The sequence below is a fragment of the Dermochelys coriacea genome, chromosome 1 (genome assembly GCF_009764565.3).
Source record: "Dermochelys coriacea isolate rDerCor1 chromosome 1, rDerCor1.pri.v4, whole genome shotgun sequence".
Classification (NCBI taxonomy): domain Eukaryota; kingdom Metazoa; phylum Chordata; order Testudines; family Dermochelyidae; genus Dermochelys; species Dermochelys coriacea.
Window position 1 is genome coordinate 218,263,592 of NC_050068.2, and position 27,888 is coordinate 218,291,479.

General features: G+C 48.2%; 2 protein-coding genes across 5 annotated transcripts; one reads left to right on the forward strand and one right to left on the reverse strand.

Annotated features, from left to right (window-relative positions):
- Nucleotides 1-1,266: 1,266 nt before the first annotated feature.
- LOC119854845 (zinc finger and SCAN domain-containing protein 2-like) lies at nt 1,267-16,483 on the reverse strand. Its single transcript, XM_043514417.1, has 3 exons — nt 16,020-16,483; nt 7,198-7,311; nt 1,267-6,783 (listed from the first exon to the last, which is right to left on the reverse strand). The coding sequence occupies exon 3, from the start codon at nt 3,558-3,560 to the stop codon at nt 2,466-2,468; it is 1,095 nt and encodes a 364-aa protein (XP_043370352.1). The 5' UTR covers nt 3,561-6,783; nt 7,198-7,311; nt 16,020-16,483; the 3' UTR covers nt 1,267-2,465.
- LOC119854819 (zinc finger protein 501-like) lies at nt 3,187-27,888 on the forward strand. Of its 4 annotated transcripts, none has more exons than XM_043514398.1 (5): nt 3,187-3,198; nt 17,506-17,514; nt 21,713-21,843; nt 22,293-22,409; nt 24,123-27,888. In XM_043514398.1, the coding sequence occupies exons 3-5, from the start codon at nt 21,777-21,779 to the stop codon at nt 25,640-25,642; spliced, it is 1,704 nt and encodes a 567-aa protein (XP_043370333.1). In that variant the 5' UTR covers nt 3,187-3,198; nt 17,506-17,514; nt 21,713-21,776; the 3' UTR covers nt 25,643-27,888. The 4 variants fall into 4 exon arrangements, with proteins under 4 accessions (XP_043370333.1, XP_038255896.1, XP_038255887.1 ...); XM_038399959.2 differs by lacking the exons at nt 3,187-3,198; nt 17,506-17,514 and adding exons at nt 19,977-21,119; nt 21,212-21,307 and having other exon boundaries at nt 21,718-21,843; XM_038399968.2 differs by lacking the exons at nt 3,187-3,198; nt 17,506-17,514 and adding an exon at nt 19,713-19,950 and having other exon boundaries at nt 21,718-21,843.

Here is a 27,888-nt window from a genome sequence, read left to right on the forward strand (position 1 = left end):
CACGCATGCCCCTAGACTGGAAATGCAGACAGCTGCATGGAAGGGACAGGGGCAGGGCTGGGGGTGTATCCGCTCTACCCAGGGCCAGGGGCCCCGGTCAGTTTGCAGCAGCTGGAACTCTAGCCCCGCCCTCTGCTCCTCCTCTTCCCCCTGAGGCCCCGCGTCCAGCCCAGCAGGAAGCCTGTGGAAGGGTGGTGAGCAATTCCCACCATCCCCAGGCACAGCTGGCTGAGCGCTGCTAGCTGAAGCCCCACGCTGAGCTGGCCTGGGAGCCCCCCAGGCCAGACCAAGGACTCCCCCCACCTGGTGCAGCGTGGCACTTGACTGAGCCCAGCCCCCCCCCCCTTGCTGCCCTATGCAGTGCTGGACTGAGGGCCACCACACGGCACTGGACCAAGGCCCCCGAGGTCCTCCCCCTGTGCAGCATGGAGCTGCTATGAGCCTCTTCTCCCTTTCCCCTTCACCCGCACAGCATGGAGCTCACCAAAGCCCCTCCCCCCCGCAGAGCAGGCCCTCCTTCCTTCCTCCCCCATGCAGGATTGGCCTGAGCCCCACTGCTCAGACCCCTCCCAAACCCCATCACTCACCCCCTCGAGCCCCACCTCTCACACACCCCCAAGCTCCTGTGTGGCAAAACTGGGCATTTGTACCATTTGCTCTTGCCAGCTGGTGATCAGTTGACAAAAGCAAATGGGAGAAATGCCCCATTTTGCTAAAAACGTCAGGGTGTCTGGGGCCAAAAGGGGACGTATAGACATTGTAGGCCTGGGGTCTCCAAAGTTTTACAGTTAGGCCCCTCTTACCTGCTCCATGCCCTCCCCTCACAGAGCCAGGGCCAGGAGTGGGGCTGGGTCCTGCAGTCGGGGGCTGTGAGTGGGGGTGCAGCTGGGAGCAGAGCCACTGCTGGATCTGGGGGCAGGGCTGGGGTGGGGCCCAAGCAGAGGCCCTGGGGCATGTTCCACAGTTTGGGGACCACTGTCCTAGGCTGTGGTAAGAGCTGCCCAGGAAGCCCATGCAGCTGTGGGGAGCCCCGGACCCTGTACTTGCCTTGGGCAAGGGGCCAGGAGGCCCGAGAGCAGCCCCCAGCTCATGTCCCTGTCCCCCAGGGTGTACCGCCCAGGGCAGGTGCAGGGTCCAGGGCTCCCCACAGTGACCCTCCTGCTGTGGATTCTCCCTGGGCAGCTCTTACCATGGCCCGGCTTCTGGCCAGGCCAGGGAGCGGGTCCTTGGGGGGTGGGGGAGAGGGTGAAGGGGAGGAGCAGGGGGCATGGCCCCATGGCAGGGTTGTGTGTGGGGAGCCCAAACATTCTTTGTGCCCAGGGCCCCAATATATCTTAATCCACCACTGCTGCTCATTAGCATTGCTGAATGCATATTTGTTACTATCAGGAAGACTGGGTGGGGGAGGGGGAAGACCGTGTATTTAGAGTTTGGATCGCATGCAGTGGCCACATCAGCCCCTCATATTCTGCTGAGTACCTGAGGACTTTCTGGCCTCTTCTTGGAAGGCATGTCTAGTATAGAATTAGATACCTGACAACGGCCCCCGTTTATGGGCTTCACACAATCCCATTACCTCACTAGTGGCCTGTACTTCATGTGAACACTGCAGTGTTTCAGTCTTCTCCCCGAGGGATCCAGGCACTAGATACTGTGTTCTCCCAACCCAGTTTGTGGCCATATTGGTGTGTCAATGTTCACTCCATAGCTTGTGAGAAAGCTACAGTAAGACACTGCTTTGCAGTAGTTCTGCACATATGGAGCCAATATACCCTGGCTGCGTGTATCTATCAACATCTGCCCTAGAAGGTATATTATATATTACATGGGAGCTGTGTCAAGGATAAAGATAGTCTCTGGAAACTGCCCTGAGCAACATTACCTTCCCACTTGCTTCTGTGTGTCTCTGACCCTCCCTGTCATTTTCTTCCACCTAGCCCTCTCTGCAGATCCCAACTGTATAACAAAGGGTACCCCAGCAGCAGAATGAAACTGGCATGATCCTGATCGGTTTCACTCTGTAGTGCATGGAGCAAAAGCAACAGAACAGATCAGATCCTTCTCTGCAAGATTATCCAGCTGATAAAGCTCTTAAAGGTGGAGGAAGATATCCCTAATCCCTCCCTGAATTGAACCTCCTGGAGTAGGCCACTATCCAGGAGGGAGACAGCCAGCAATGCTTTCTGTGTGGAGTGTATTTTCTGATGCTGGTAAGTCCGTGAAGCTGTCCCCATAGCTCCTAGGGCAGGGATTCTCAAACTGGGGGTCATGACCACTCAGGGGGTCACAAGATTATTACATGGGGGGCTGTGAGCTGTCAGCCTCCACCCCCAAACCCCACTTCACCTCCAGCATTTATAAAAGTGTTAAATATTAAAAACATGTTTTTAATTTATAAGGGGGAGGGTCGCACTCAGACACTTGCTGAAAGGGGTCACCAATACAAAAGTTTGAGAACCACTGTTCTAGGGTGTCTGTCCAGAGTGGATTCTCTGGTGTAGAGTAAGGTTAGCGAGCTGACTGAAGCCCCTCCCACAATCAGTGCACCGATGAGGTTTCTTTATCATGTGGCTTGTCAGATGCTGATTCAGGTTGGAGCTCCGGCAGAAGCTTTTCCCACACTCAGTGCATCTGTAGGGCTTCTCCCCCGTGTGGATCCTCTGGTGCTGGATGAGTGTGGAGCTCTGGCAAAAACGTTTCCCGCACTCAGTGCAATGGTAAGGTCGCTCCCCGGTGTGTGTCCTCTGGTGCTCAGTGAGTGAGGAGCTCTGGCTGAAGCATTTCCCACAGGCGGAGCAATGGTAGGGCCTCTCCCCGGTGTGGATCCTCTGGTGTTTGATCAGGTCCGAGCTCTGCAGGAAGCGGCTTCTGCATTCAGAGCACTGATAGGGTTTCTCCCCCGTGTGGCTCCTCTGGTGCTGCACCAGGGCGGAACTGCTCCGGAAGCTCTTCAGGCAGTCAACACATTGATACAGTCTGTCCCCCACGTGCGTGGTCTGGTGCTGGCTCAGGTTGGAGCTCCGCCCAAACCTCTTCCCGCACACAGCACACTGGTACGGTGTCTCTCCTGTGTGCACTCGCTGGTGGGTGATCAGGTCTGAGCTCTGGCGGAAGCTCTTCCTGCACTCAGTGCATTTATAGGGCTTCTCCTGCAGGTGAGTTTGCTGATGTCTTGTAAGTGTTGAACGCAGGCTGAAGGTTTTCCCACATTCGGGGCACTCGTAAGGTCTCTGGCCTGTGTGGGTCCTCTGGTGCTGAATGAGGTTTGATCTCCGACTAAAGCTCTTCCCACAGTTGGGACATTTATGAGGTTTCTCTCCAGTGTGAGGCCTCTGCTGGGCAATGATGTCTTTGAATTTCCTGAAACTCTCTCGGGGAGGAGATTCACCCCATTTCTTTACTGGAAGGTTTCTCTCCTGATTTTCTGTCCCCCACTCATCCTCACAGTCATCTTCCCACTCAGGACTCTGGGAACCTTTCCCTTTGGATTTTTCTGACAATGCTACACTTGGTTCCTCTATACCCTCCTGCTGTGGATTCTCCTCCTCATTTTCACTCATGATCCCATCACCTGCTGGAATAAACAAAGAATCGAGACATGGTTCATCCCTGTGTCTGTGGGAAAGGGTGCCTCAGCCAAGGGAATCGCAAAGAGTTTGTCACAAATCTGAAAACTTAACAGCCTGACCCTAAGCCCATCAAAGTCAAAAGCAGTCTTTCCAATCAAGTCAATGGGTGCTGAATCAGACCCTTTGATAAGATCATAAAACAGGAGGGAAAAAAAAATCACCTGAGCTTTTTATCACAACCTGAACCAATCCCTCTCTCTGGACTGACACCAGTCTGTTATGAACGGACCCAACCGCTGGATCCCACATGCTTCTAAACCCCCGGGTCTGGGTAGTGACTAATCACCAATCCCAGCGGCCGTGTCTGCCACCCTTCCAAGGGATGTGGGGCTCTGCAGGCAGCTGTCTTAAACCCTAAACCAGGCCAAGCCCTTAGTTGCTTAGAGTATGTCTGCACTGGAGTGGCACAGCTATGGCACTGCAGCTTTGCCACTGTACTGTCATAGTGTAGTTGCTTCCTACATTGATTGAAAGACTTTTCCTGTCAGTGTAGGTAATCCACCTCTCCAAAAGGCAGTGGCTAGGGTGACGAATAAGTCTTCTGTCTAGCTGCTTCTACAGTGGGGTTAAGTTGACCTAGCTATGTTGCACAGGGCACATGTTTCACAGCCCTGAGTGATGTGGCTATGTCAACCTAATTTTTAGGTGTCAACCAAGCCTGACGTGCTCTCAGAGCCTCATCTGGGTGGGGGCACTGAGCTGCTCAGTTAACCCCCCTACGGCTTTAGCCAAGGTACTTCTTAACCACAGCCACTTTTACTCTTAAGAGCACTGGAGAGTTATAGATCTTTGCAAAATAACAAACAGTCCTGCAATGCTTCCACCTCACTCTCTTACTCTGATCTCACCCCACGAGTCCAGGGTCTGGTCAGTGTTTCAGGCTAGGCAGACCCTCCTGTCTTGTCCTCACTCTCTAGCCAAGAGGCTTCTGACATGTGGTGGTGGTTGGTCCCCTTGCTCAGAGAAGCCCTCCCCTCTTAAATACAGCCTCTGTCTCTTTTTGCCCATGTGCTCCAACTGGGAAATTCCAGCCTCTTGCCCCCAGTCAGGCTGCTGTGGAGAGTCCACTAACCCCTTGAAGTGGGCCAGTAATTGAGAGACAACCAAAGTCGTTGGCCCATGAGTGCTCTATGGTGCCTTCTCAGACATAGATTATGTCTATATCACACAGCCTATGCCAGCCCCTAGTGTAGATGCAGCATATGCTGACAGAAGAAGATTTTCTGCCAGTGTAGGAACACCATCTCCCTGAACCATGTTATCTATAGTGACAGAAGCCGTCTTCTGATATCACAGCTTTGTTTATACTGGCAGTTTTGTCAGCCTAGCTATGTCAGCTAGGGTGTGTGGTATTTTCACACCGCTGACTGACAGCTTTGCTAGCCCAAGTTTTAAGTGTAGACAAAGCATTGTCATTCAGCTAGGTGTCAAACCCTAATACAAAATGGACGTTCTAATCCAAATTGGAGGTTCTACTATTAAGTGAAGGTCACAATGGAGGTTACAATCCAAGATGGACGTTGAAACACAAAATGGAGTTCACAATTGGGTACAGACATATCCCACTCTGTCACACCTTTCCCCAGAACATCCCCAGAAGCTGGCCCCGCACTATGGAACTCACTGCCATAGAAGAAAGTAATGACTATGGCCCTTATCACCTTCAGAACTCAATACAACACTTGCAAACAGGAAAGTTTCTGCTACAGTACACTGATTAGGCAAGGGAATGCTAGCAGACTGTCAGGACTGATGTTAAACCATAATTGGCATCTGCTTTCCAGTTGCTCTAACACAGTGGTTCTCAACCTTTCCAGACTTTCAGGAGTCTGATTTGTTTTCTGTATTCCTATGTTTCACCTCACTTAAAAACTACTTACTTACAAAATCAGACCTAAAAATACGAAAGTGTCACAGCACACTATTACTGAAAAATTGCTTACTTTCTCATTTTTACCACATAATTATAAAATAAATCAATTAGAATGTAAATATTATACTTACTTTTCAGTATATAGTGTATAGAACAGTATAAACAAGTCATTGTCTGTATGAAATTTTAGTTTGTATTGAGTTTGCTAGTGCTTTTTATGTAGCCTGTGTAAAACTAGGCAAATATCCAGATGAGTTGATGTACCCGCTGGAAGACCTCTGCATACCCCCAGGGGTATGCATGCCCCTGGTTGAGAGCCTCTGCTTTAACTGCTGGCTACAATACTGAGATTAGGACTGACAGAAAAACAAAAATTCCTCCCCACAGGAAATCATGATCTTTCGATATTTGTCCCAAACTGGAACAAAAAGCAAAAATATTGAAATTTTCTGCAGAACAAAAAGTTCCAAAAAATTTCAGTTCCAAAATGTCTAAACATTTATTTTTTATATTTTTCACTGAAACATTTTGACAGTTCTGAATCAACATGTTTTGGTTTGGTTTGTTGAACCAAATGAAAATGTTTCCTTTCAGCTCACTTCCACATTGAACTGTGTCTGCTTGAGTTGCTGTGGTACTTCAGATGCATTGTAGTTCACCCCCATGTAGCATAACCCATTCTCCTCTATGGGACAGGATTCCTGGCTGGCCTACACGTTTCATGACTGCAATGCATCATGAAAATTGACGTGCAGTCATGATGCACTCCAGTGGTTCTACCACAGGGGAGACTGTGGTGTATCATGGGAGATACAGTCCAGCCAGGGAGCCTGGTCCACAGAAGAGAATGGCGGCATGAGACACCTGAACTACAACTTCCATAAAGCACTGCAGCAGCTCAGGAGAAAACAAATTAATGTTAAAGTGGCTCGCAATACAACAGTTTGATTCACTGTTTCTCAGGGAGAGATGCATTACCTTTGCCCACAGGAGAACCTCTCATACTGGCACAGGTAGTGTCTACACTGAAGCACTACAGCAGCACAACTATAGTGGTGCCATTGTCATGTTTTTAAGTGTAGACAAGCCCTATCACTAAAGTCACTCTGACAAACATCACAGCTCTAGGATGGAATGGACTAAATAAATGCACATTATTATTCATGCTCTTTGTCACAGCTGAGGATCCTTTGGACTGGAAACTCCCTGCAACAGGGACCGTCTTCATCCCCCAGCACAACAGCAGCTCTAATCCTGATTGAGGCTTTGGGCTGTGCCATACTATAAATAAATAATAACAATATTAATCAGCAGAAAAGATCACAGATGAGTATTCTTGCCTACAACTGGCCTCGAAGAAGCTTAAGATTTAAACATAAAAGTAGCAAAAAGCTAGCACCCTGGTAAACAAACTCAAAATGTTTATATTTGGATTGACCCAGCACAAAACAAAGTATCTTATTTTCATTTGTCTGGTAAAAATTGATATTTGCAAAATCAAAATTTCCCTTGGAAAATGTTGATTTTGTGCAAACTGCATTTTTTGTTGAAAAACCATGTTGATGGAAGATTCCTGACCAGGTCTATAGGATGTGACAAGACAGAAACGGGTGAACTCACAACAGCTTCACTGAAATGCCAGCATTTTTATTTCATCCACTGACAGTTCCTGGGTTGCTTTGACTTATTCCTCACCTGTATACGCATCCCTTGGGATCTCCCTGTCTATGGAGGCATGCAGATCGGGGACACGTGGCTCTTTCCCTTGTTCCATCTAAGAGATTGCAGCAGTCTGGGGGACCAGCAACCCTGCATCCAGGGAAATAAAACAGGTGGGCAACTAAATTAATAAATGCTTGAATACGGGTTACAAATAAAATGTGAGGATTTTAAACCCAGGCCCTTTTCTTTGCTGGAGGAGAGGGCCCTGCGCAGAGGCAGAAGCAGGATCCAGGGAATGCAAAGGTGAACTTTAAACCACTTTTGCACACACACTCCTCCATTGCCCACTGTGCAGATGGACCCAGGAACTGGCCCAAAGAGAACAAGAGAAGCATACTGGTCACAGTCACTAAATCACAGAATCATAGAATATCAGGGTTGGAAGAGACCTCAGGAGGTCATCTAGTCCCACCCCCTGCTCAAAGCAGGACCAATCCCCAACTAAATCATCCCAGCCAGGGCTTTGTCAAGCCTGACCTTAAAAATATAATAATGTGCTTACCCGGATAATGAATTGAACATGTGGGGGATCCAGTGGGGAGGGCTAGATTTAAAAGACTATTATACTGGGAGGTGTTAAGGCTACCATCCAGTTCTCTTTGATCCACGGATCAATCACAGACCAGACTAAAATCAATAGGTGGGTAATCACCCTTCTTCAGGGCTAAAGGAAAGGAGCAATTAAGCCCCTTCATGGAGTGAGATAATTGGAGGCAATAGAAGCTATTTCCCAAGGTAATCTGCTGCATGGCAAAGCTTGAAGAGGGTTAAACTGTGTATTCGGAGGGATTTCCCTTGGACTGATTGCAAATGCAGGATCTAGAGCAGTGGTTTTCAAACCTTTTTTCTGGCAACCCAACTGAAGAAAATTGTTAATACTCATGACTCAACAGAGCTGGGGATGAGGGGTTTGGGGTGTGGGAGGGGCTCAGGGCTGGGGCAGAGGGTTGAGGTGCGGGGGTGAGGGCTGTGGGGTGGGTCTGGGAATGAGTGGTTCAGGGTGTGGGAGGGAGCTCTGGGCTAGGTCAGGGGGTTGGGGTATGGGAGGGGGTCAGGGCTCTGGGCTGGGGGTGCAGATTCTGGAGTGGGGCCAGGGATGAGGGGTTTGGGGTTCAGGAGGGGGCTCTGGGTTTGGGGGAGCTCAGGGCTGGGGCAGGGGATTCGGGCGTGGGTTGGGGTGCGGGCTTACCTCAGGCAGCTCCAGGTCAGTGGCACAGCAGGGGTGCTAAGGCAGGTTTCCTGCCTGTCCTGGCACCATGGACCGCTCTGCGCCCTAGAAGCGGCCAGCAGCAGGTCCAGCTCCTAGGTGGAGGCACACAAGCAGCTCCGTGTGGCTCTCGCCCGAAGGCACCGACCCCCTCAGCTCCCATTGGCTGGTTCATGGCCAATGGGAGTGCAGAGCCAGTGCTCAGGGTAGGGGCAGCACACAGAGCCCCGTGGCCCCCGCCCCCCACCTAGGAGCCAGACCTGCTGCTGGCCACTTCCGGGGTGCAGCACGGTGTCAGAACAGGTAGCAACTATCCTGCCTTAACTCAGCAGCACTGCTGACGGGACTTTTAACGGACAGGTTGGTGGTGCTGGTCAGAGCCACCATGACCCAGTGCCTCCATATCATGTTGCCTCTATATAAATCCATGGTACGCCCACATCTTGAATAGTGTGTGCAGATGTGGAAGCCCCATCTAAAAAAAGGTATATTGGAGTTGGAAAAGGTTCAGAAAAGGGCAACAAAAATGATTAGGGGTATGGAACAGCTTCCATATGAGGAGAGATTAATCAATCAGACTGGGACTTTTCAGCTTCGAAAAGAGACGGCTAAGGGGAGATATGATTGAGGTTTATAAAATCATGATTGGTGTAGAGAAAGTAGATACGGAAGTGTTGTTTACAACTTCTCATAACACAAGAACTAGGGGTCACCAAATGAAATTAATAGGCAGCAGGTTTGAAATAAATAAAAGGAAGTATTTCATCACACAACGCACAGTCAACCTGTGGAACTACTTACCAGAGGATGTTGTGAAGGCCAAGACCATAACAGGGTTCAAAAAGAACTAAATAAATTCATGGAGGATAGATCCATCAATGGCTATTAGCCAGGGTAGGTAGGAATGGTGTCCCTAGCCTCTGTTTGCCAGAAGCTTGGAATGGGTGACAGGGGATGGATCACTTGAGGATTACAGGTTTCAGAGTAGCAGCCGTGTTAGTCTGTATTCGCAAAAAGAAAAGGAGTACCGGTGGCACCTTAGAGACTAACAAATTTATTAGAGCATAAGCTTTCGTGAGCTACAGCTCACTTCATCGGATGCATTTGGTGGAAAAAACAGGAGAGATTTATATACACACGCACAGAGAACATGAAACAATGGGTTTATCATACACACTGTAAGGAGAGTGATCACTTAAGATAAGCCATCACCAACAGCAGGGGGGGGAAAGGAGGAAAACCTTTCATGGTGACAAGCAGGTAGGCTAATTCCAGCAGTTAACAAGAATATCAGAGGAACAGTGGGGGGTGGGGTGGGAGGGAGAAATACCATGGGGAAATAGTTTTACTTTGTGTAATGACTCATCCATTCCCAGTCTCTATTCAAGCCTAAATTAATTGTATCCAGTTTGCAAATTAATTCCAATTCAGCAGTCTCTCGTTGGAGTCTGTTTTTGAAGCTTTTTTGTTGAAGTATAGCCACTCTTAGGTCTGTGATCGAGTGACCAGAGAGATTGAAGTGTTCTCCAACTGGTTTTTGAATGTTATAATTCTTGACGTCTGATTTGTGTCCATTCATTCTTTTACGTAGAGACTGTCCAGTTTGGCCAATGTACATGGCAGAGGGGCATTGCTGGCACATGATGGCATATATCACATTGGTAGATGCGCAGGTGAACGAGCCTCTGATAGTGTGGCTGATGTGATTAGGCCCTATGATGGTATCCCCTGAATAGATATGTGGACAGAGTTGGCAACGGGCTTTGTTGCAAGGATAGGTTCCTGGGTTAAAAGAAAAGGAGTACTTGTGGCACCTTAGAGACTAACAAATTTATTAGAGCATAAGCTTTCGTGAGCTACAGCTCACTTCATCGGATGCATTTGGTGGAAAAAACAGAGGAGAGATTTATATACACACACACACAGAGAACATGAAACAATGGGTTTATCATACACACTGTAAGGAGAGTGATCACTTAAGATAAGCCATCACCCACAGCAGGGGGGGGAAAGGAGGAAAACCTTCCATGGTGACAAGCAGGTAGGCTAATTCCAGCAGTTAACAAGAATATCAGAGGAACAGTGGGGGGTGGGGTGGGGGGGAGAAATACCATGGGGAAATAGTTTTACTTTGTGTAATAGGCTTGAATAGAGACTGGGAATGGATGAGTCATTACACAAAGTAAAACTATTTCCCCATGGTATTTCTCCCCCCCCCCCCACCCCCCACTGTTCCTCTGATATTCTTGTTAACTGCTGGAATTAGCCTACCTGCTTGTCACCATGGAAGGTTTTCCTCCTTTCCCCCCCCTGCTGTGGGTGATGGCTTATCTTAAGTGATCACTCTCCTTACAGTGTGTATGATAAACCCATTGTTTCATGTTCTCTGTGTGTGTGTATATAAATCTCTCCTCTGTTTTTTCCACCAAATGCATCCGATGAAGTGAGCTGTAGCTCACGAAAGCTTATGCTCTAATAAATTTGTTAGTCTCTAAGGTGCCACAAGTACTCCTTTTCTTTTTGCGAATACAGACTAACACGGCTGCTACTCTGGTTCCTGGGTTAGTGGTTCTGTTGTGTGGTGTGTGGTTGCTGGTGAGTATTTGCTTCAGATTGGGGGGCTGTCTGTAAGCAAGGACTGGTCTGTCTCCCAAGATCTGAGAGAGCGATGGCTCGTCCTTCAGGATAGGTTGTAGATGACTGACCGCTATTCCTACCTACATGCCTCTAGCTTTCATCCAGATCATACCACTCGATCCATTGTCTACAGCCAAGCGCTACGATATAACCGCATTTGCTCCAATCCCTCAGACAGAGACAAACACCTACAAGATCTCTATCATGCATTCCTACAACTACAATACCCACCTGCTGAAGTGAAGAAACAGAGTGACAGAGCCAGAAGAGTACCCAGAAGTCACCTACTACAGGACAGGCCCAACAAAGAAAACAACAGAACGCCACTAGCCATCACCTTCAGCCCCCAAGTAAAACCTCTCCAACGCATCATCAAGGATCTACAACCTGCTTGTCACCATGAAAGGTTTTCCTCCTTTCCCCCCCCTGCTGTTGGTGATGGCTTATCTTAAGTGATCACTCTCCTTACAGTGTGTATGATAAACCCATTGTTTCATGTTCTCTGTGCGTGTGTATATAAATCTCTCCTCTGTTTTTCCACCAAATGCATCCAATGAAGTGAGCTGTAGCTCACGAAAGCTTATGCTCTAATAAATTTGTTAGTCTCTAAGGTGCCACAAGTACTCCTTTTCTTTTTGCGAATACAGACTAACACGGCTGCTACTCTGGTTCCTGGGTTAGTGGTTCTGTTGTGTGGTGTGTGGTTGCTGGTGAGTATTTGCTTCAGATTGGGGGGCTGTCTGTAAGCAAGGACTGGTCTGTCTCCCAAGATCTGAGAGAGCGATGGCTCGTCCTTCAGGATAGGTTGTAGATGACTGACCGCTATTCCTACCTACATGCCTCTAGCTTTCATCCAGATCATACCACTCGATCCATTGTCTACAGCCAAGCGCTACGATATAACCGCATTTGCTCCAATCCCTCAGACAGAGACAAACACCTACAAGATCTCTATCATGCATTCCTACAACTACAATACCCACCTGCTGAAGTGAAGAAACAGAGTGACAGAGCCAGAAGAGTACCCAGAAGTCACCTACTACAGGACAGGCCCAACAAAGAAAACAACAGAACGCCACTAGCCATCACCTTCAGCCCCCAAGTAAAACCTCTCCAACGCATCATCAAGGATCTACAACCTGCTTGTCACCATGAAAGGTTTTCCTCCTTTCCCCCCCCTGCTGTTGGTGATGGCTTATCTTAAGTGATCACTCTCCTTACAGTGTGTATGATAAACCCATTGTTTCATGTTCTCTGTGCGTGTGTATATAAATCTCTCCTCTGTTTTTCCACCAAATGCATCCGATGAAGTGAGCTGTAGCTCACGAAAGCTTATGCTCTAATAAATTTGTTAGTCTCTAAGGTGCCACAAGTACTCCTTTTCTTTTTGCGAATACAGACTAACACGGCTGCTACTCTGAAACATGGGGAAATAGTTTTACTTTGTGTAATGACTCATCCATTCCCAGTCTCTATTCAAGCCTAAGTTAATTGTATCCAGTTTGCAAATTAATTCCAATTCAGCAGTCTCTCGTTGGAGTCTATTTTTGAAGCTTTTTTGTTGAAGTATAGCCACTCTAAGATCTGTGATCGAGTGACCAGAGAGATTGAAGTGTTCTCCAACTGGTTTTTGAATGTTATAATTCTTGACGTCTGATTTATGTCCATTCATTCTTTTACGTAGAGACTGTCCAGTTTGGTCAATGTACATGGCAGAGGGGCATTGCTGGCACATGATGGCATATATCACATTGGTAGATGCGCAGGTGAACGAGCCTCTGATAGTGTGGCTGATGTGATTAGGCCCTATGATGGTATCCCCTGAATAGATATGTGGACAGAGTTGGCAACGGGCTTTGTTGCAAGGATAGGTTCCTGGGTTAGTGGTTCTGTTGTGTGGTGTGTGGTTGCTGGTGAGTATTTGCTTCAGATTGGGGGGCTGTCTGTAAGCAAGGACTGGTCTGTCTCCCAAGATCTGTGAGAGTGATGGCTCGTCCTTCAGGATAGGTTGTAGATCCTTGATGATGCGTTGGAGAAGTTTTAGTTGGGGGCTGAAGGTGATGGCTAGTGGCGTTCTGTTGTTTTCTTTGTTGGGCCTGTCCTGTAGTAGGTGACTTCTGGGTACTCTTCTGGCTCTGTCAATCTGTTTCTTCACTTCAGCAGGTGGGTATTGTAGTTGTAGGAATGCATGATAGAGATCTTGTAGGTGTTTGTCTCTGTCTGAGGGGTTGGAGCAAATGCGGTTATATCGTAGCACTTGGCTGTAGACAATGGATCGAGTGGTATGATCTGGATGAAAGCTAGAGGCATGTAGGTAGGAATAGCGGTCAGTAGGTTTCCGATATAGGGTGGTGGTTATGTGACCATCGCTTATTAGCACCGTAGTGTCCAGGAAGTGGATCTCTTGTGTGGACTGGTCCAGGCTGAGGTTGATGGTGGGATGGAAATTGTTGAAATCATGGTGGAATTCCTCAAGAGCTTCTTTTCCATGGGTCCAGATGATGAAGATGTCATCAATGTAGCGCAAGTAGAGTAGGGGCATTAGGGGACGAGAGCTGAGGAAGCGTTGTTCTAAGTCAGCCATAAAAATGTTGGCATACTGTGGGGCCATGCGGGTACCCATCGCAGTGCCGCTGATTTGAAGGTATACATTGTCACCAAATGTGAAATAGTTATGGGTCAGGACAAAGTCACAAAGTTCAGCCACCAGGTTAGCCGTGACAGTATCGGGGATACTGTTCCTGACGGCTCGTAGTCCATCTTTGTGTGGAATGTTGGTGTAGAGGGCTTCTACATCCATAGTGGCTAGGATGGTGTTTTTAGGAAGATCACCAATGGACTGTAGTTTCCTCAGGAAATCGGTGGTGTCTCGAAGATAGCTGGGAGTGCTGGTAACGAAGGGCCTGAGGAGGGAGTCTACATAGCCAGACAATCCTGCTGTCAGGGTGCCAATGCCTGAGATGATGGGGCGTCCAGGATTTCCAGGTTTATGGATCTTGGGTAGCAGATAGAATACCCCAGGTCGGGTCTGTGCGGATTTGTTCTTGTGCTTTTTCAGGGAGTTTCTTGAGCAAATGCTGTAGTTTCTTTTGGTAACTCTCAGTGGGATCAGAGGGTAATGGCTTGTAGAAAGTGGTGTTGGAGAGCTGCCTAGTAGCCTCTTGTTCATACTCCGACCTATTCATGATGACGACAGCACCTCCTTTGTCAGCCTTTTTGATTATGATGTCAGAGTTGTTTCTGAGGCTGTGGATGGCACTGTGTTCTGCATGGCTGAGGTTATGGGGTAAGCGATGCTGCTTTTCCACAATTTCAGCTCGTGCACGTCGGCGGAAGCAGTCTATGTAGAAATCCAGGCTGCTGTTTTGACCTTCAGGAGGAGTCCACCCAGAATCCTTCTTTTTGTAGTATTGGCAGGAAGGTCTCTGTGGGTTAATATGTTGGTCAGAGGTGTGTTGGAAATATTCCTTGAGTCTGAGACGTCGAAAATAGGATTCTAGGTCACCACAGAACTGTATCATGTTCGTGGGGGTGGAGGGGCAAAAGGAGAGGCCCCGAGATAGGACAGATTCTTCTGCTGGGCTAAGAGTATAGTTGGATAGATTAACAATATTGCTGGGTGGGTTACGGGAACCATTGTTGTGGCCCCTTGTGGCATATAGTAGTTTAGATAGCTTAGTGTCCTTTTTCTTTTGTAGAGAAGCAAAGTGTGTTTTGTAAATGGCTTGTCTAGTTTTTGTAAAGTCCAGCCACGAGGAAGTTTGTGTGGAAGAATTAACTTAGGCTTGAATAGAGACTGGGAATGGATGAGTCATTACACAAAGTAAAACTATTTCCCCATGGTATTTCTCCCTCCCACCCCACCCCCCACTGTTCCTCTGATATTCTTGTTAACTGCTGGAATTAGCCTACCTTGCTTGTCACCATGAAAGGTTTTCCTCCTTTCCCCCCCCTGCTGCTGGTGATGGCTTATCTTAAGTGATCACTCTCCTTACAGTGTGTATGATAAACCCATTGTTTCATGTTCTCTGTGTGCGTGTATATAAATCTCTCCTCTGTTTTTTCCACCAAATGCATCCGATGAAGTGAGCTGTAGCTCACGAAAGCTTATGCTCTAATAAATTTGTTAGTCTCTAAGGTGCCACCGGTACTCCTTTTCTTTTTGAGGATTACCTGTTCTGTTCATTCCCTCTGGGGCACCTGGCACTGGCCACTGTCGGAAGACAAGATACTAGGCTAGATGGACCCTTGGTCTGACCCAGGAGGGCCACTCTTATGTTCTTAGAGGATTGGTTTTGACAAGCTGTGTGTGTGCCAAAGCCAATACCCATTGTGAGAGTGGCCACGAGAAGGAGCAGAGAAACAGAGTTCTTTAGGGCACAGGACTTGCTGGAAAAGCAGGCTTGAAAACTGAGCAAGGACATTGGCTGCTATTGTTTGTTCCTACTATGTGCAAGGAAACAGGACTTTGTGTATGTTCTTTGTAACTAAACAGGAGTGTACCAGAGACTATAGCTGAGTCATATAATCTATTTCTCCTCCTAACAGAAACAACCCTTCAAAGCCGCAAATATTGGCTATGCTCTTGGGACAAAGTAGCAATAATAATATTCCCCGAGGGAAATCCCAGTGAACCTCCGTGTTCACTCGAGTGACTTTATTCCATGCCCCCTTTTAAACTAAATTAGGAGGATCCTTTTATGTTCTGCCCTGAAAGGGATGACGCAGCGGGGACCCTGCTGGGCTGCAGATGCACCGACCCCCAGATGCTGGTTTTGTTCCCTGATGCTTGCTATCTAATCTCTTTCCAGCCACACAGTTCACGCTTCAACTCCCTTGCGCTCCCACGGGCAGCAATTCCTGGTTTCTGTGCCGTTTTCTTGTCCCCTCCCCAGAAGCTATTTCTCTGCTGTGATCCTGCCCCAGTACAGACGCCCCTGCCCCGACTTACCGCTCCCAGCTGCTCCTGGGGGATTCATGCCCTTTGCATGTCAGTGGAGGGGTGTTGTTTACACTGGAAATGCAGATCCTGTCGCTTCGGACACATGGCACTGGGAGGGATATTTGGCTGGGAACAGGAAAGTCCCATCTTTATTAAGTACTCCTCCCTCTGACGGTGCTGATCCTCTCTAGGGCAGGGTGGGTTAAGAAGCTCTGTGGTTTTAACCTCCAACTCCCCGGACTTTAGATAATGATCTTCTCTCATCTTACCCGCTTTCTCCAAAACATTCTCAGATCTCTGCACTCTTGGTATGCATCACGCACAGGGCTTCTCAGGGAATTCCTTCCCTTCCCCTGTTTCCTTTATTACACTGGAGCTGCCTAGACAATAATGGTGTTATTATGTGATCTCTCCAAACAGCATCCCTGAGCTCGTGAGGAAGTAAACTCGATCGTTACAAATATAGCCCTTCCACCATAACCATGCCCAAATACCTCCACTGGCTTCCCAGTCATTTCAGAACCAAGTACGGTAAGTTGCAGGCAGGGCCGGCTCTAGGTTTTTTTGCTGCCCCAAGCAAAAAAATTTTTGGCCACCCCCCTTTTTTTGGGGGACTTTTACATGTTTGCACTTTGCAATGTTTTTTGTTTTGTTTTGGGTTTTTTTTGACTGTTTAAAATTTTAAAAAAATGAAAACAGAGAATTTGTAGTTAGTGAAATAAAGCAATTTCTTTCTAATATATTCATTTAATTTTAACAAAATCACAATTACAAACAATTTGGGTTCAACTATACACTGTAATGAAAGATGTTAGTGTCTTCCAGTGTGCTCAGTTTCTCATAAATTGAAAGAATTTATATGAACTGAATTTTTTTGGTTTTTATACTTGCGTAGTCTTTTAATAATTCAGTGAAATCTAAATTTTTTGCAATGGTACTTTCAACTGAAATTAATGCAAGTCCTGACAAACAATTTTGAGACATGGTGGACCTCAAATAATTTTTTAGTAATTTCAGTTTTGAGAAACTGCGCTCACCAGAAGCCACTGATACTGGTAATGTTAAAAGAATACGTAATGTTATAGCAGTGTTTGGAGTGAGGTGCTCGGGGCTGTACATCCCGCCCGTGGGCCCCCAGCCCGATCTCAGACCCGGCCCCACCCCCGCAGAGGGGACAGTAACTGAGAGAGCGGCTGGGGGGCGGGTCAGCCACGGGGAGGGGGGCGGACCAGTGGCACCCACTCAGCGCCGAGCCGCCCAGGGAAGCAGGTCCCTTACTGGCTGTGGGTCCTGCCCTGATCCCGGGCTCCTCTCTGCTCGGCTCTGGCTCCTCCACTGCTTGTGACACCTGCGGCATGGGTGGGCAAGGGGGGAGGAGCCACATCGCCCTGCTCCCCCGGCGGCGGGGGGGCCAAGGCAGGGACCGCCCCCGGGCCAGGACCCCTGTGCTGAGCCCGCCGCCCTACCCCACGCAGGGGCTCATGGGTTGACTGAGCGGGGCTGGAGGGAAAAAAAAGGCTGCCCGGAATGCCACCCTTGGAAATGTGCCGCCCCAAGCACGTGATTGCTTTGCTTGTGCCTAGAGCCGATCCTGGCTGCAAGCCTTGCTTTTAAAGTTTGCTCAGGTGGTCCTAACAGACTTGTTCCTTCTCCATCCTGACTCTGCAATGGCTTAGAAATAGATCTGCTTAGCCTGTCTAGCACGCACACTACATTGGTTTTCTACTTTCTTCCTGTCCTAAGTTCTTGTTGACTCCCCTCCAAGGAGCTCTGGAAGCAGGGAGCAAACTGTGAGCTGCAAATGCACACCACAGTCTCAATACAGTAGGTCTATTCCATCTCTTACTTCATAGATTCATAGATACTAAGGTCAGAAGGGACCATTCTGATCATCTAGTCCGACCTCCTGCACAACGCAGGCCACAGAATCTCACCCACCCACTCCTACTTCTGCAATAGCCAACCACACTTGGAGAAGCAAGTTAGCTGGATGTTTCTGCTAAATTAATCAGCAAGAACAAATGTAATGTTAACATTTAAATTATCATTAAGCTCCCTAGTTCATTTCCTCTTTGCATGAATAGAGCAGTTCATCAGTCTCTTAGAACTATTGTTTAGCTGTCTCTCCGCAACCTGATGTCTATACTTAAAATGCTACAATGGCATAGCTGCAGCACTGCAGCTGCTCCACTGTAGCACTTCAGCGTAGATACTACCTACATCCACGGGAGGGGTTCTCCCATCGCTGTAGTTAATCCACCTACCTGAGGTGGTATCAACCGAAAAATTCTTCCATCAACCTAACACTGTCTACCCCAATGACTAGGTTGGCATAGCTACATCTCAGGGGTGTGGATTTTTTACTTATCACATTATCACTTATTACTTGATGATTACCTGTTCTATTCATTCCCTCTAGGCAGACAGGATCGTGGGCTAGATGGACCTTTGGTCTGACCCAATATGGCTGTTTTCATGTTCTTATGCCAATGTAAGTTTTCATTGTAGACCTGCCCAAAGGCACCACAGCAACAATTCACCTTTTGAAGATTTTCTCTGCAAGGGCTAGAAGCATAAACATTTTGGTTTAATTGAAAAAGATTACATTCTGCAGCTACAACAGTGCTTCCAAGCGTGGGACCTGGTCTACACTAGAAAATGAGGTTGACTCCACACAAAACTCCACTGCTGAAGCGGGTACTTAAGCTAAACTAAGTCCCTGTATAGACAGCACTAGGTCAATGAAAATTCTTCCATCAACCTAGCTACTGTCTTTTGGGGAGATAAATTACCTATGCCCACTGGAGAACCTCTCATGTTGTCACAGGTAGTGTCTACACTGAAGCACTACAGCAGCACAACTATAGCAGTGCCATTGTCATGTTTTTAAGTGCAGACAAGCCCTATCACTAAAATCACCCTGACAAACATCACAGCTCTAGGATGGAATGGACTAAATAAATGCACATTATTATTCATGCTCTTTGTCACAGCTGAGGATCCTTTGGACGGGAAACTCCCTGCAACAGGGACCGTCTTCATCCCCCAGCACAACAGCAGCTCTAATCCTGATTGGTTTCATAGTAGCAGCCGTGTTAGTCTGTATTCGCAAAAAGAAAAGGAGGACTTGTGGCACCTTAGAGACTAACAAATTTATTTGAGCATAAGCTTTCGTGAGCTACAGCTCATCTGATGAAGTGAGCTGTAGATCACGAAAGCTTATGCTCTAATAAATTTGTTAGTCTCTAAGGTGCCACAAGTCCTCCTTTTCTTTTCGCTAATCCTGATTGAGGCCTTTGGGCTGTGCCATGCTATAAATGAATAGTACCAATATTAGGCAGGGGAACAGACCACAGATGAGTATTCCTGCCTACAACTGGCCACGAAGACGCCTAAGATTTAGGCATAAAAGCAGCAAAAAGCTAGCACCCTGGTAAACAGCTCTTTAGGGCCATGCCCCCTTGGGGGTCTCTCAAACGAACAAGCACCATCGGTGTCATCTGGGCTGTGGGCGCCGGTTTCCAGAGAGTTCAAGGCTGTTTCTAGAGCCCCCCTGCTAACCCCTCTTTCCTGCAGTGTAACAAAGCCCGGGCGGGATCTCGCTGCCGCTGCCGCTGCCTGGCGCAAGTCAGGGTGCAGAGGGCGGCCCGTTCGGAGGGGGCGGCGAGGAGAGAAGGACGCAGGAAGGCGCCCGGGGCCTGGCGCGTGGAGGGTTAAGGCGACGCCGCTCCTCCAGGGGCCTGGCCGGGAGAGGCGCTTCCTCGGTTTCCTGTTCCCGGGCGCCGGGTGCCGCGGAAAGCGGGCGGGCGCCGCGGCTGGGCCGCCCCGTGCCCCGCCGAGCTGGCTGGCTGGCCGGCCGGCCGCCGGAGCGGCGAGTGCCCCGGGCAGCCGGCGGGGCTGGAGGCAGCGGGCGCCGCCCCCGGGGGACACACAGGCAAAGGCAAGGGCCGGGGACTAGCCCGCTCAGGGCAGCTGCGGCCCTGCGGGGGCCCTGTTAAGCCGCCGGGCCAGGGGCTGCCCCGCGCGCGCAGCTGCCGGCCCGGAGCGTCCCCAGCCCAGAGAGCGCCGGGGCCGCCGGCTCAGGGGGCCCCTCTCCGCGCGCAGCTCCGCGCGGGCCCGACCCAGGGCAGCGGCGTGGGGCGGGCTGGGGGAAGGGGGATCTGCGCTCTGGGAAGGACGGAGGGTAAATGTCACCCGGGGGGCAGCGGGGCTGGGCCCCGACACACCGTGGGGTCGCTCATCGGCAGTGGCGGTGTCCCAGGGAGTGACTCCCCAGGGGCAGAGCTGGTGTGTGCCCCCTCCCCAGGATCCAGGCCTTCTCTTACAGCGTCTCCTGCTCTTTCTGGGGTCTCCATCTGCCCTCTTCTCTGCATTTTTTCCTCTCCTCCACATCTCTGCTCTTTCATCTGCAGAGTCAGGACAGAGCTGACCCGGTCCCGAGCAGAATTCCTCCTGCTGAACTGACAGGAAGTGCTAGTGCCCTGCGGCTTCCCAAGGCCTGAATCATGGGAGACAAGGGTGGGAAAAAGAGAAGGAGGACTTGTGGCACCTTAGAGACTAACAAATTTATTAGAGCATAAGCTTTCGTGAGCTACAGCTCACTTCATTGGATGCATGGGGTGAAAGTGTCCGTAACGGTAGCTGGAGGATTTTTAAGAGCATAGATTAAATGCATTCTGACATTTAAGGGCCTGATTTTCAAAACGAGAGAAGCCCACAACCATGTATAAAACGGAGAGCCTCCTTCAGCTAACAACTGTGCATGCAAAACAGTATTTCAACCTGCAAATGCTCTGTTGATATGCATAGTTGGTAAATGCATGCATGGTTATACTGTTGAAAATTGGTCTGTACATAGTATGCAGCATAAACAGCCCTCTTTCTTATATGGACCCAGCCAACTATTAATGATTCATAGATATTAAGGCCAGCTGGGACTATTGTCATCATCTAGTTTGACCTCCTGTATAACACAGGCCATAGAACTTCCCTGAAATAATTCCTGTTTGAGCATATCTTTTAGAAAAACATCCAATCACCCACCTGCTAATGGCCCATAGTCGAGGAAACATTTGGCCAAGAAGATGTGTCTTGCACTGTGTTCTGAAGGTCAGTACAGTCAAGCTGTGGTCTGACACTGAAGAGGAGCATTTCTGTAACTGTGAATCTTCATACTAAGACATGCTGTTTCCTGTCTCCAGGAATGGAAGTGTAACAAAAGCAAAGTGAGAGCAAAAGTACTCTAGATGATCTGAGCAATTGTAGTGGGACATGGCTGTCTTTCTCTGTCCATTAAGGTAGGTAAATTCCAAACAGTGTAGACGCTATGGATAAAAAACCACCACCATGAATTGCACCCAGAAGAAGATGGACGCTAGTGGAGAAATGGAGAATCAGAAAGTGAAAGGGGGGGAAAGAGCCCGTTTCCTCATTCATCTGGCATATCTAGGGCCCTTCCGATTTCGCTGCCTGAGATCTACATGGGAAAAAAAGGGCATAGTCCCATAGGACTCTGAAGTTACCCACATCACAGATGAAATATCCAGGGGATAGATAAATCCCCTAAGATATACCTGCTATGCTGTCCTTGGGTTATCACTGTGAATTACTCCCACAGAGACCAATTCTCCACCTCAGATTTTGGGCTTCAGGTGTCAGGATGGGACTGAAGCAAAAGATGCTGAGTTTATAATGCTTGTGATTTCAGATCCTGCTGAAGTCTGGTGATGTCTGTTTTTCCTGTGAGGAGAGGGATATTTTAGAGGAATGGCAGAAGGAGCTGTATCAATGCCTGAGGGAGAAGACTATACCAGATTGTCTTCACTGGGTAAATGTAAGTTTTATTTCTTTTATTCCAAGCTGTGTAAACTCTGAACTATCTGGATTTTCTGTCTCTCTTTAGTATTTATATGCCCCTCCAATAATGTAGTATCTGAGCTCCTCACAGTCTTTACTGTATGTCGTCTCATGACATTCCATGAGGCAGGGCAGGGCTATTATCCCCATTGTACAGCGGGGGAACCGAGGCACAGAGAGGTTAAGTGACTTGCACAAGGTTACACAGGAGCCCAGGTCTTCCAAGTCCTAGGCTTATGTCCTTCTGCTGGACCATCCTTCCTTTCCCTGTCCTCAGGGCCTCCATTAGCACGTTTGGATTTATTAAGAGTACACGTCTGCTCCAGCAAAGGGTACTGGTGTAAAACCATTTACATACTTTTGTAACACGCTCTCGGGGACCAACAACAGAACATAATGTCTCCCAATCTCATTTCCCACAAACAGGCTATAAAAGTCCCAAACCAAAATTGATATCTCCAATAGAAACAAAAGAGTCAGAGCTGTGGGTTGTGGATCTTCAGGATTCAGTGGATGGAGCTATTCCTGAAAGCCCCTCCCCAGGTGAGTAGTAATAATCCAAGCTTCAAATGAAGTGGCAAGATGGAGACCCTTTCTAAGCTGCGGAACTAGATTTCCTTTATAGGATTCACTGTGTCTTGGCCAATGCCTGACAAGCTTCTACATCTCTCTCTGAAATCACAGTCTTCCTTACCCCTAGTGAGTCATAGGTGTAACTCCGTTGATTTCGTTAGCATTATGCCAGCAGAGGATTTGGCTCAAACTTTCTGCATTTGTGATTATTTCATTTGGGGAATGGAGCCTTAATATTCATCTTTCCCAGCCTCTAACATTTGTTTTAGGGCGGGCATTTCCTCCTTTCATCCAGTTTTTGTGTTGAAACACTGAACTATTCAGATAACATCACACTGGGAGGGTCCCATTGTTGTGTCACCCTAGGTAGAGATATCCATGTAGGATATAAGGCAACACAGTTCTTCCCTAAGAGCATGCTGCATGGAGGGAAACTCCCCTAAAGAATGTTGCCTGAAGAAGCAGCCAGGCACAGATAATTTGAAGACAGACAGCTTTCCCTTGCAACCACTGATGCAGAAGTGGAATCTAAGATCATGTAGCTACTCCCACCAGCATCACATCATGCATTGTCATGCATCATATCCCCCTTTGTACAAAAGACTTCCATCAGGGATGGCAGCATAACTGGAAAAGTATGACATGAACTATGTAGTAGTAGATTCCAATAGCTTTGCTAATTCAGTCAAAGCAGTTTAAATAGTCGTATGATGCATTGTGATGTTTAGGCCTTCAACACTGTTTCTTTCCCATTGCTAAGAAGCCAAGCTGCCTTCTTATTGCATGATCCTGAGAGACTCTTCCCTGTTCAGCATAAACACTAATCAGTGAGTGCTAACGATCATGGTGCTTCTTACTCGCTGTGTACGCATTGAATTCTTCTCCTTAGGTGAAGTCATACTTTAAAGAGTGCTCTGTTAAAGACCGTGTTCAATTATTGCTGATATGAAACCTTTACCTCAATACCCACAAGTTCCCCATCACCAGTAGTACTTCTGAGATCCCATATGACACCAAGCTGTGAGACCGAGAGACAATCAGAGATTTATAGACAATCAGTGAAGATTTTGGAGTTGAAATGTGGCTGAGCTCTCCTTTCTCAGTGAAGTTCCCCTTGAGATGACTGGGATCCCAGTCTGGAAAGCAAAGCCTTTTCTGATGGCTCTAGACTTCCCCGGGAGCATGTAGAGAATGAGGTTCTGCGCTCTCTCTCTATGTAGATCCTGAGAGTTAATTTTAGTTTTTCTTTCCAAACAAAACTCTGCTATTCCTAAACACTGCAATGGGGATTGAAAACTCAAGCAGATGAGGCTTGATGCTCAGAAGTGCTGAGTCCCCATGGCTCCAATTGGCTTCTGGAAAATCAGGCCCCAGGAGTCTCAAGTTGGACACCCAAAGTTAGTGGACGCTCGAAAAATTGAGCATTTTCCTTTTTCTTCTCTCAGCAATGTTTATGGTGAAATATTTCATTCTCCTAGTTTCACCTGTTCTAGCACCGCCAGCAGCCCTGGAACATGGAGCCACTTGCATAATGTGCCAGCTGGAGTAAGTGCTTTCTGGGCTAACATCCTGGGGAGAGATGAAGGCCTGCCTCAGTCATGCTATACTGCTGGGAATGGTTAGTGGTTTTCTTCTACTAGCAGCACAGGAGGTCACATCTAGATTTTCTCCTCCTCCCTGCAGGTGGTGGGATCCTGAGCAGAACTGAGAAGCATCACAAAGAAGGTCGTGAGAACCTGAAGCTGCTGGGAATGTTATTGGGGAAATCAAAAGAGAGAGTTTCCCAGAGACCTGACCAGGAAACTACATGCAAAGGGCAACACAAGTCACAAAAGCAGAGGAGAAACACAGCCAGGGGTGAGGGAGGTACCGCAAGGAAACATGAAAGGACTTTCAGGGAACTGCGCAAGCCCCCTGTGCCAGAGAGGTCAGAGACAAGTGAGGGACCGTGCACATATTCTGTGTGTGAGGAAAGCTTTGAGGGGCAGAGAGACCTGAATAGCCACAAGAGCAGCATTCACACGGGAAAGAAAATGTATAAATGTAGGGCCTGTGGGAAAAGCTTCAGGCAAAAGCAGGAGCTCTTGGCACACGCGAGAGTCCATGGAGCCGAGAAACCCTTCCCCTGTGCTGAGTGTGAGAGGAGCTTCAGTCGGCTTTCCCATCTCACTGTACACCAGAGAACCCACACGGGGGAAAGGCCCTTCTCCTGCCCTGAGTGCGGGAAACACTTCAGTCACCTCTCAAACCTCACTAGACACCAGAGAACCCACACAGGGGAGAGGCCCTACAGCTGCCCTGAATGTGAGAGGCGTTTCAGTAACCTGAGCAGTCTCACCACCCACCTGAGGACCCACACAGGGGAGAGGCCTTTCACCTGCCCCCAGTGTGAGAAGAGCTTTGGTGACCAGTCTAATCTCACCACCCACTTGAGGACCCACACTGGGGAGAGGCCCTATGTGTGTCCTGTCTGCCAGAAGAGCTTCAGCGACCAATCGACTTTCGCCAAGCACCAGAGAACCCATACGGGGGAGAGACCCTACCCCTGCCCCCGCTGCGAGAAAAGCTTCATCCATAGATCCCACCTCACTACGCACCAGCGGACCCACACAGGGGAGAGACCTTACAAATGTCCTGACTGTGAGAAGCGCTTCAGCCAGCTCTCCAACGTCACCACCCACCTGAGGACCCATTCGGGAGAAAGGCCCTACGTCTGCACCGACTGTGGGAAGAGCTTCGGCGACCAGTCGAGTTTGAGGAAGCACCATCGGACCCACACGGGTGAGAGACCCTATCCCTGTCCCCACTGCGGGAAAAACTTCAGCCAGCTCTCCAATCTCAACACCCACTGCAGAACCCACACTGGCGAGAGGCCGTATATCTGTCCGCACTGTGGCAAGAGCTTCAGTGAGCAGTCAAACTTGGCCAAGCATCTGAGAACCCACTCAGGGGAGAGGCCCTCCCCTTGGCCCCACAGCGAGAAGAGCCTAATGCACATCTCACAGCGCTCTGTGCACCCGAGAAACCACAAGGAGGAGGGGGCCTACAAATGTACCGACTGCGACAAGATCTTCAGTGAGCAGTCGGACCTGGTGGAGCACCTGAAAGCCCACCCGAGGGAGAGACCTAATGGTGGCAAGAGCTTCATCCAAAAATCATCTCTGGTGAAACTTCAGAGGCTTCATCAGAGATTGAAACCATAGGAGGCTGGAACGCTCCTCTCCGTCAGCTTCCCTCTACCTGTGTGTGTATAGTGATGTGCGCTGGAGGAGAGGGAGTTATGGTTCTAGAGAATCTGAGAAATACACTCAGCCCATCCACTCCCAAAGCCATCGACATCTCCCCAGTCCGATGGAGGAGCTCCTGAATAATGTGAAGGCAGTGGCCATTCCTTTACCAGGCTGTCCTGGAAGAGTGTCAGGAGCTGCCCATCCTGTCCCCATCCCACCCACAAACCCATTCCGTTTCCCTACTCCAACTTCCTTGCAGTGGTTCTGTGTAGCAGGGGTTGGCCTCCCGAGGGTCTCTCCATACTCTGTTGAGAGGTGTTGCTGAGGTGCATTTGGCATTCCCCCAGGGAGGGAGGGGCATAAGTGAAAATGTCAGTTGAGGTTTTTATTTCAAATCTGAGTCTGCTCTGAAAAGTGACTGTAAAAAACGGTATTGTGAGGTTCCATGTTCGTTGTCTTTCAATGATTTGAGATCAGATGTGCTCCGTTTACAAGATAAAAGATGGTTATTCTAACTGTTAGCCCCTTGCAGAGTCAGTGTGGTATATGAGAGTGAATCTGGGGTTCTTTCTGGTTTGTACATCATCGGTGTCATGGGTAATAATAATTCTGTGGTCCAAATTCTGCGATCAGTTATGCTTGTGCAATCTGCTCATTTTGTTCAAAGGGGTATCTGAGGACGGAATTTAGTTTTGCAACTGGGACTTCATTTACAATTCGGTTGATGCACAAACCAGAACAGAATCCAGCTAACGCTCCCACAGATTCAGTTCGCTGCCCTGGAGAACTAAGACAAATAAAGAGCAGTAAAAGCTTATCTGAATTATTCAAGTCAGCAGCTATGTCTCTGAGCACCAGCGGGGAGCAGATGTGTGGGGCAAGAAGGTGCCATTTTTACAGAGCGACTTTTCAAAGTAGAAGCACGCTGTGGGCACAGTCCAACACTCACATTGAAGTCAACAGCAAGACTTTCATTGAGCTCAACAGGCCTTGGACTGGGCCCTAAAAGGTTTAATATGGATCTTGAAAAGGCATATCTAGTTGGTCACAGATGTTCCAGTGACAGCAAACCTTGCTGACTAGATTTGTTTTGTTTTTGTTTTTAAGTAATATTTCTTGATCCTTCCAGAAGTCTGAATTTGTGGAATCGCTTTAACCTTGCTGGGGTGTATAATGATTTTCAACTTGGGTTATGTTTTTGAAAAGGGAGGAAACGCTGCAAACATCGTGTCATGGTTCTTGCCTGCCCCCATTTTATTGCTCTCCTCAGTGGAAATTGAGGTATGAACAAACATCAGTTGTGATATCAGTTTTGTGAAGGCGGTATCCTTTAAACCTTTTGCTACATGAATTCTGAGAACAGTGAAGAAGTCAAGAGAGGAAATTGGAGAAGAAATTTGTGAAATGTAAGTTATTGGGCAGGGTATGAATTGGGTTTGGGAAGAGGAAAAACTTAGTAAGGCAGCATTTTGACTAAAATGCCATCTTTAGCCTGGCAAGATACTCTCCAGGGGGCTGATTCAAAACCCATTGAAATCAATGGAAAGACTCACTGATTCCAGTGGGCTTTGGATCAGGTCTTGGTAGTACAAGAGAGGCCAGCTAAGGCCAGGTCTGCCCTACAGACCTATATCAGTATGACTTTGTAGCTCGTAGGCTTGAAAAATCCACACCCACGAGCAACCTGGTTATACCTACCTAATCTCCCGGGTAGACAGTGCTATGTCAATGGGAGGGCTTCTCCACCTGACCTAATTATCACCTCTCAGGGAGATGGATTAGCTATGGCAATGGGAGAAGTTCTCCCATCGGCATAAGAGCATCTTCACTAAAGCGCTATAGCGGCAGAGCTGCACTGCTGTAGTGCTGTACATGAAGACAAGTGTGTGCATCAAATTCATTCCTCTCATATGCAGCTACTACTCCAGTGTGGATTTCTCCAATGGGAATTGTGCCTGGCTAAATTCAGCCAGCTATCTGTTGTTTTATATAATGAGATTAGTGCTTATTTTTATGGCTGTTTATTCCCAGGTCATTATATACCATAGACTGGGTTTTTAAAAATGGTGTGTCTGCCATTACACCGAGAAAAAGTTATGCCCTTTTCAGGAAGCCTTTTCTTTCCTGACTCCCACATACAAATGGATAACGCTGATATGGCTTAATAAATATATTCTGACATAATTTCACAGTATGTCAGATTAAAGTTGTATAATGTA

What these genes read in the sequence shown, in the direction of transcription:
- LOC119854819 (XM_043514398.1), top strand. Translation starts at nt 21,777, where the DNA reads ATGGCAGAAGGAGCTGTATCAATGCCTGAGGGAGAAGACTATACCAGA. An exon ending in ATTGTCTTCACTGGGTAAAT is followed by an intron (nt 21,844 to 22,292) that starts GTAAGTTTTATT and finishes TCCCACAAACAG; the next exon opens with GCTATAAAAGTCCCAAACCA. An exon ending in TCCTGAAAGCCCCTCCCCAG is followed by an intron (nt 22,410 to 24,122) that starts GTGAGTAGTAAT and finishes TCCTCCCTGCAG; the next exon opens with GTGGTGGGATCCTGAGCAGA.
- LOC119854845 (XM_043514417.1), bottom strand. Translation starts at nt 3,560, where the DNA reads ATGAGTGAAAATGAGGAGGAGAATCCACAGCAGGAGGGTATAGAGGAA.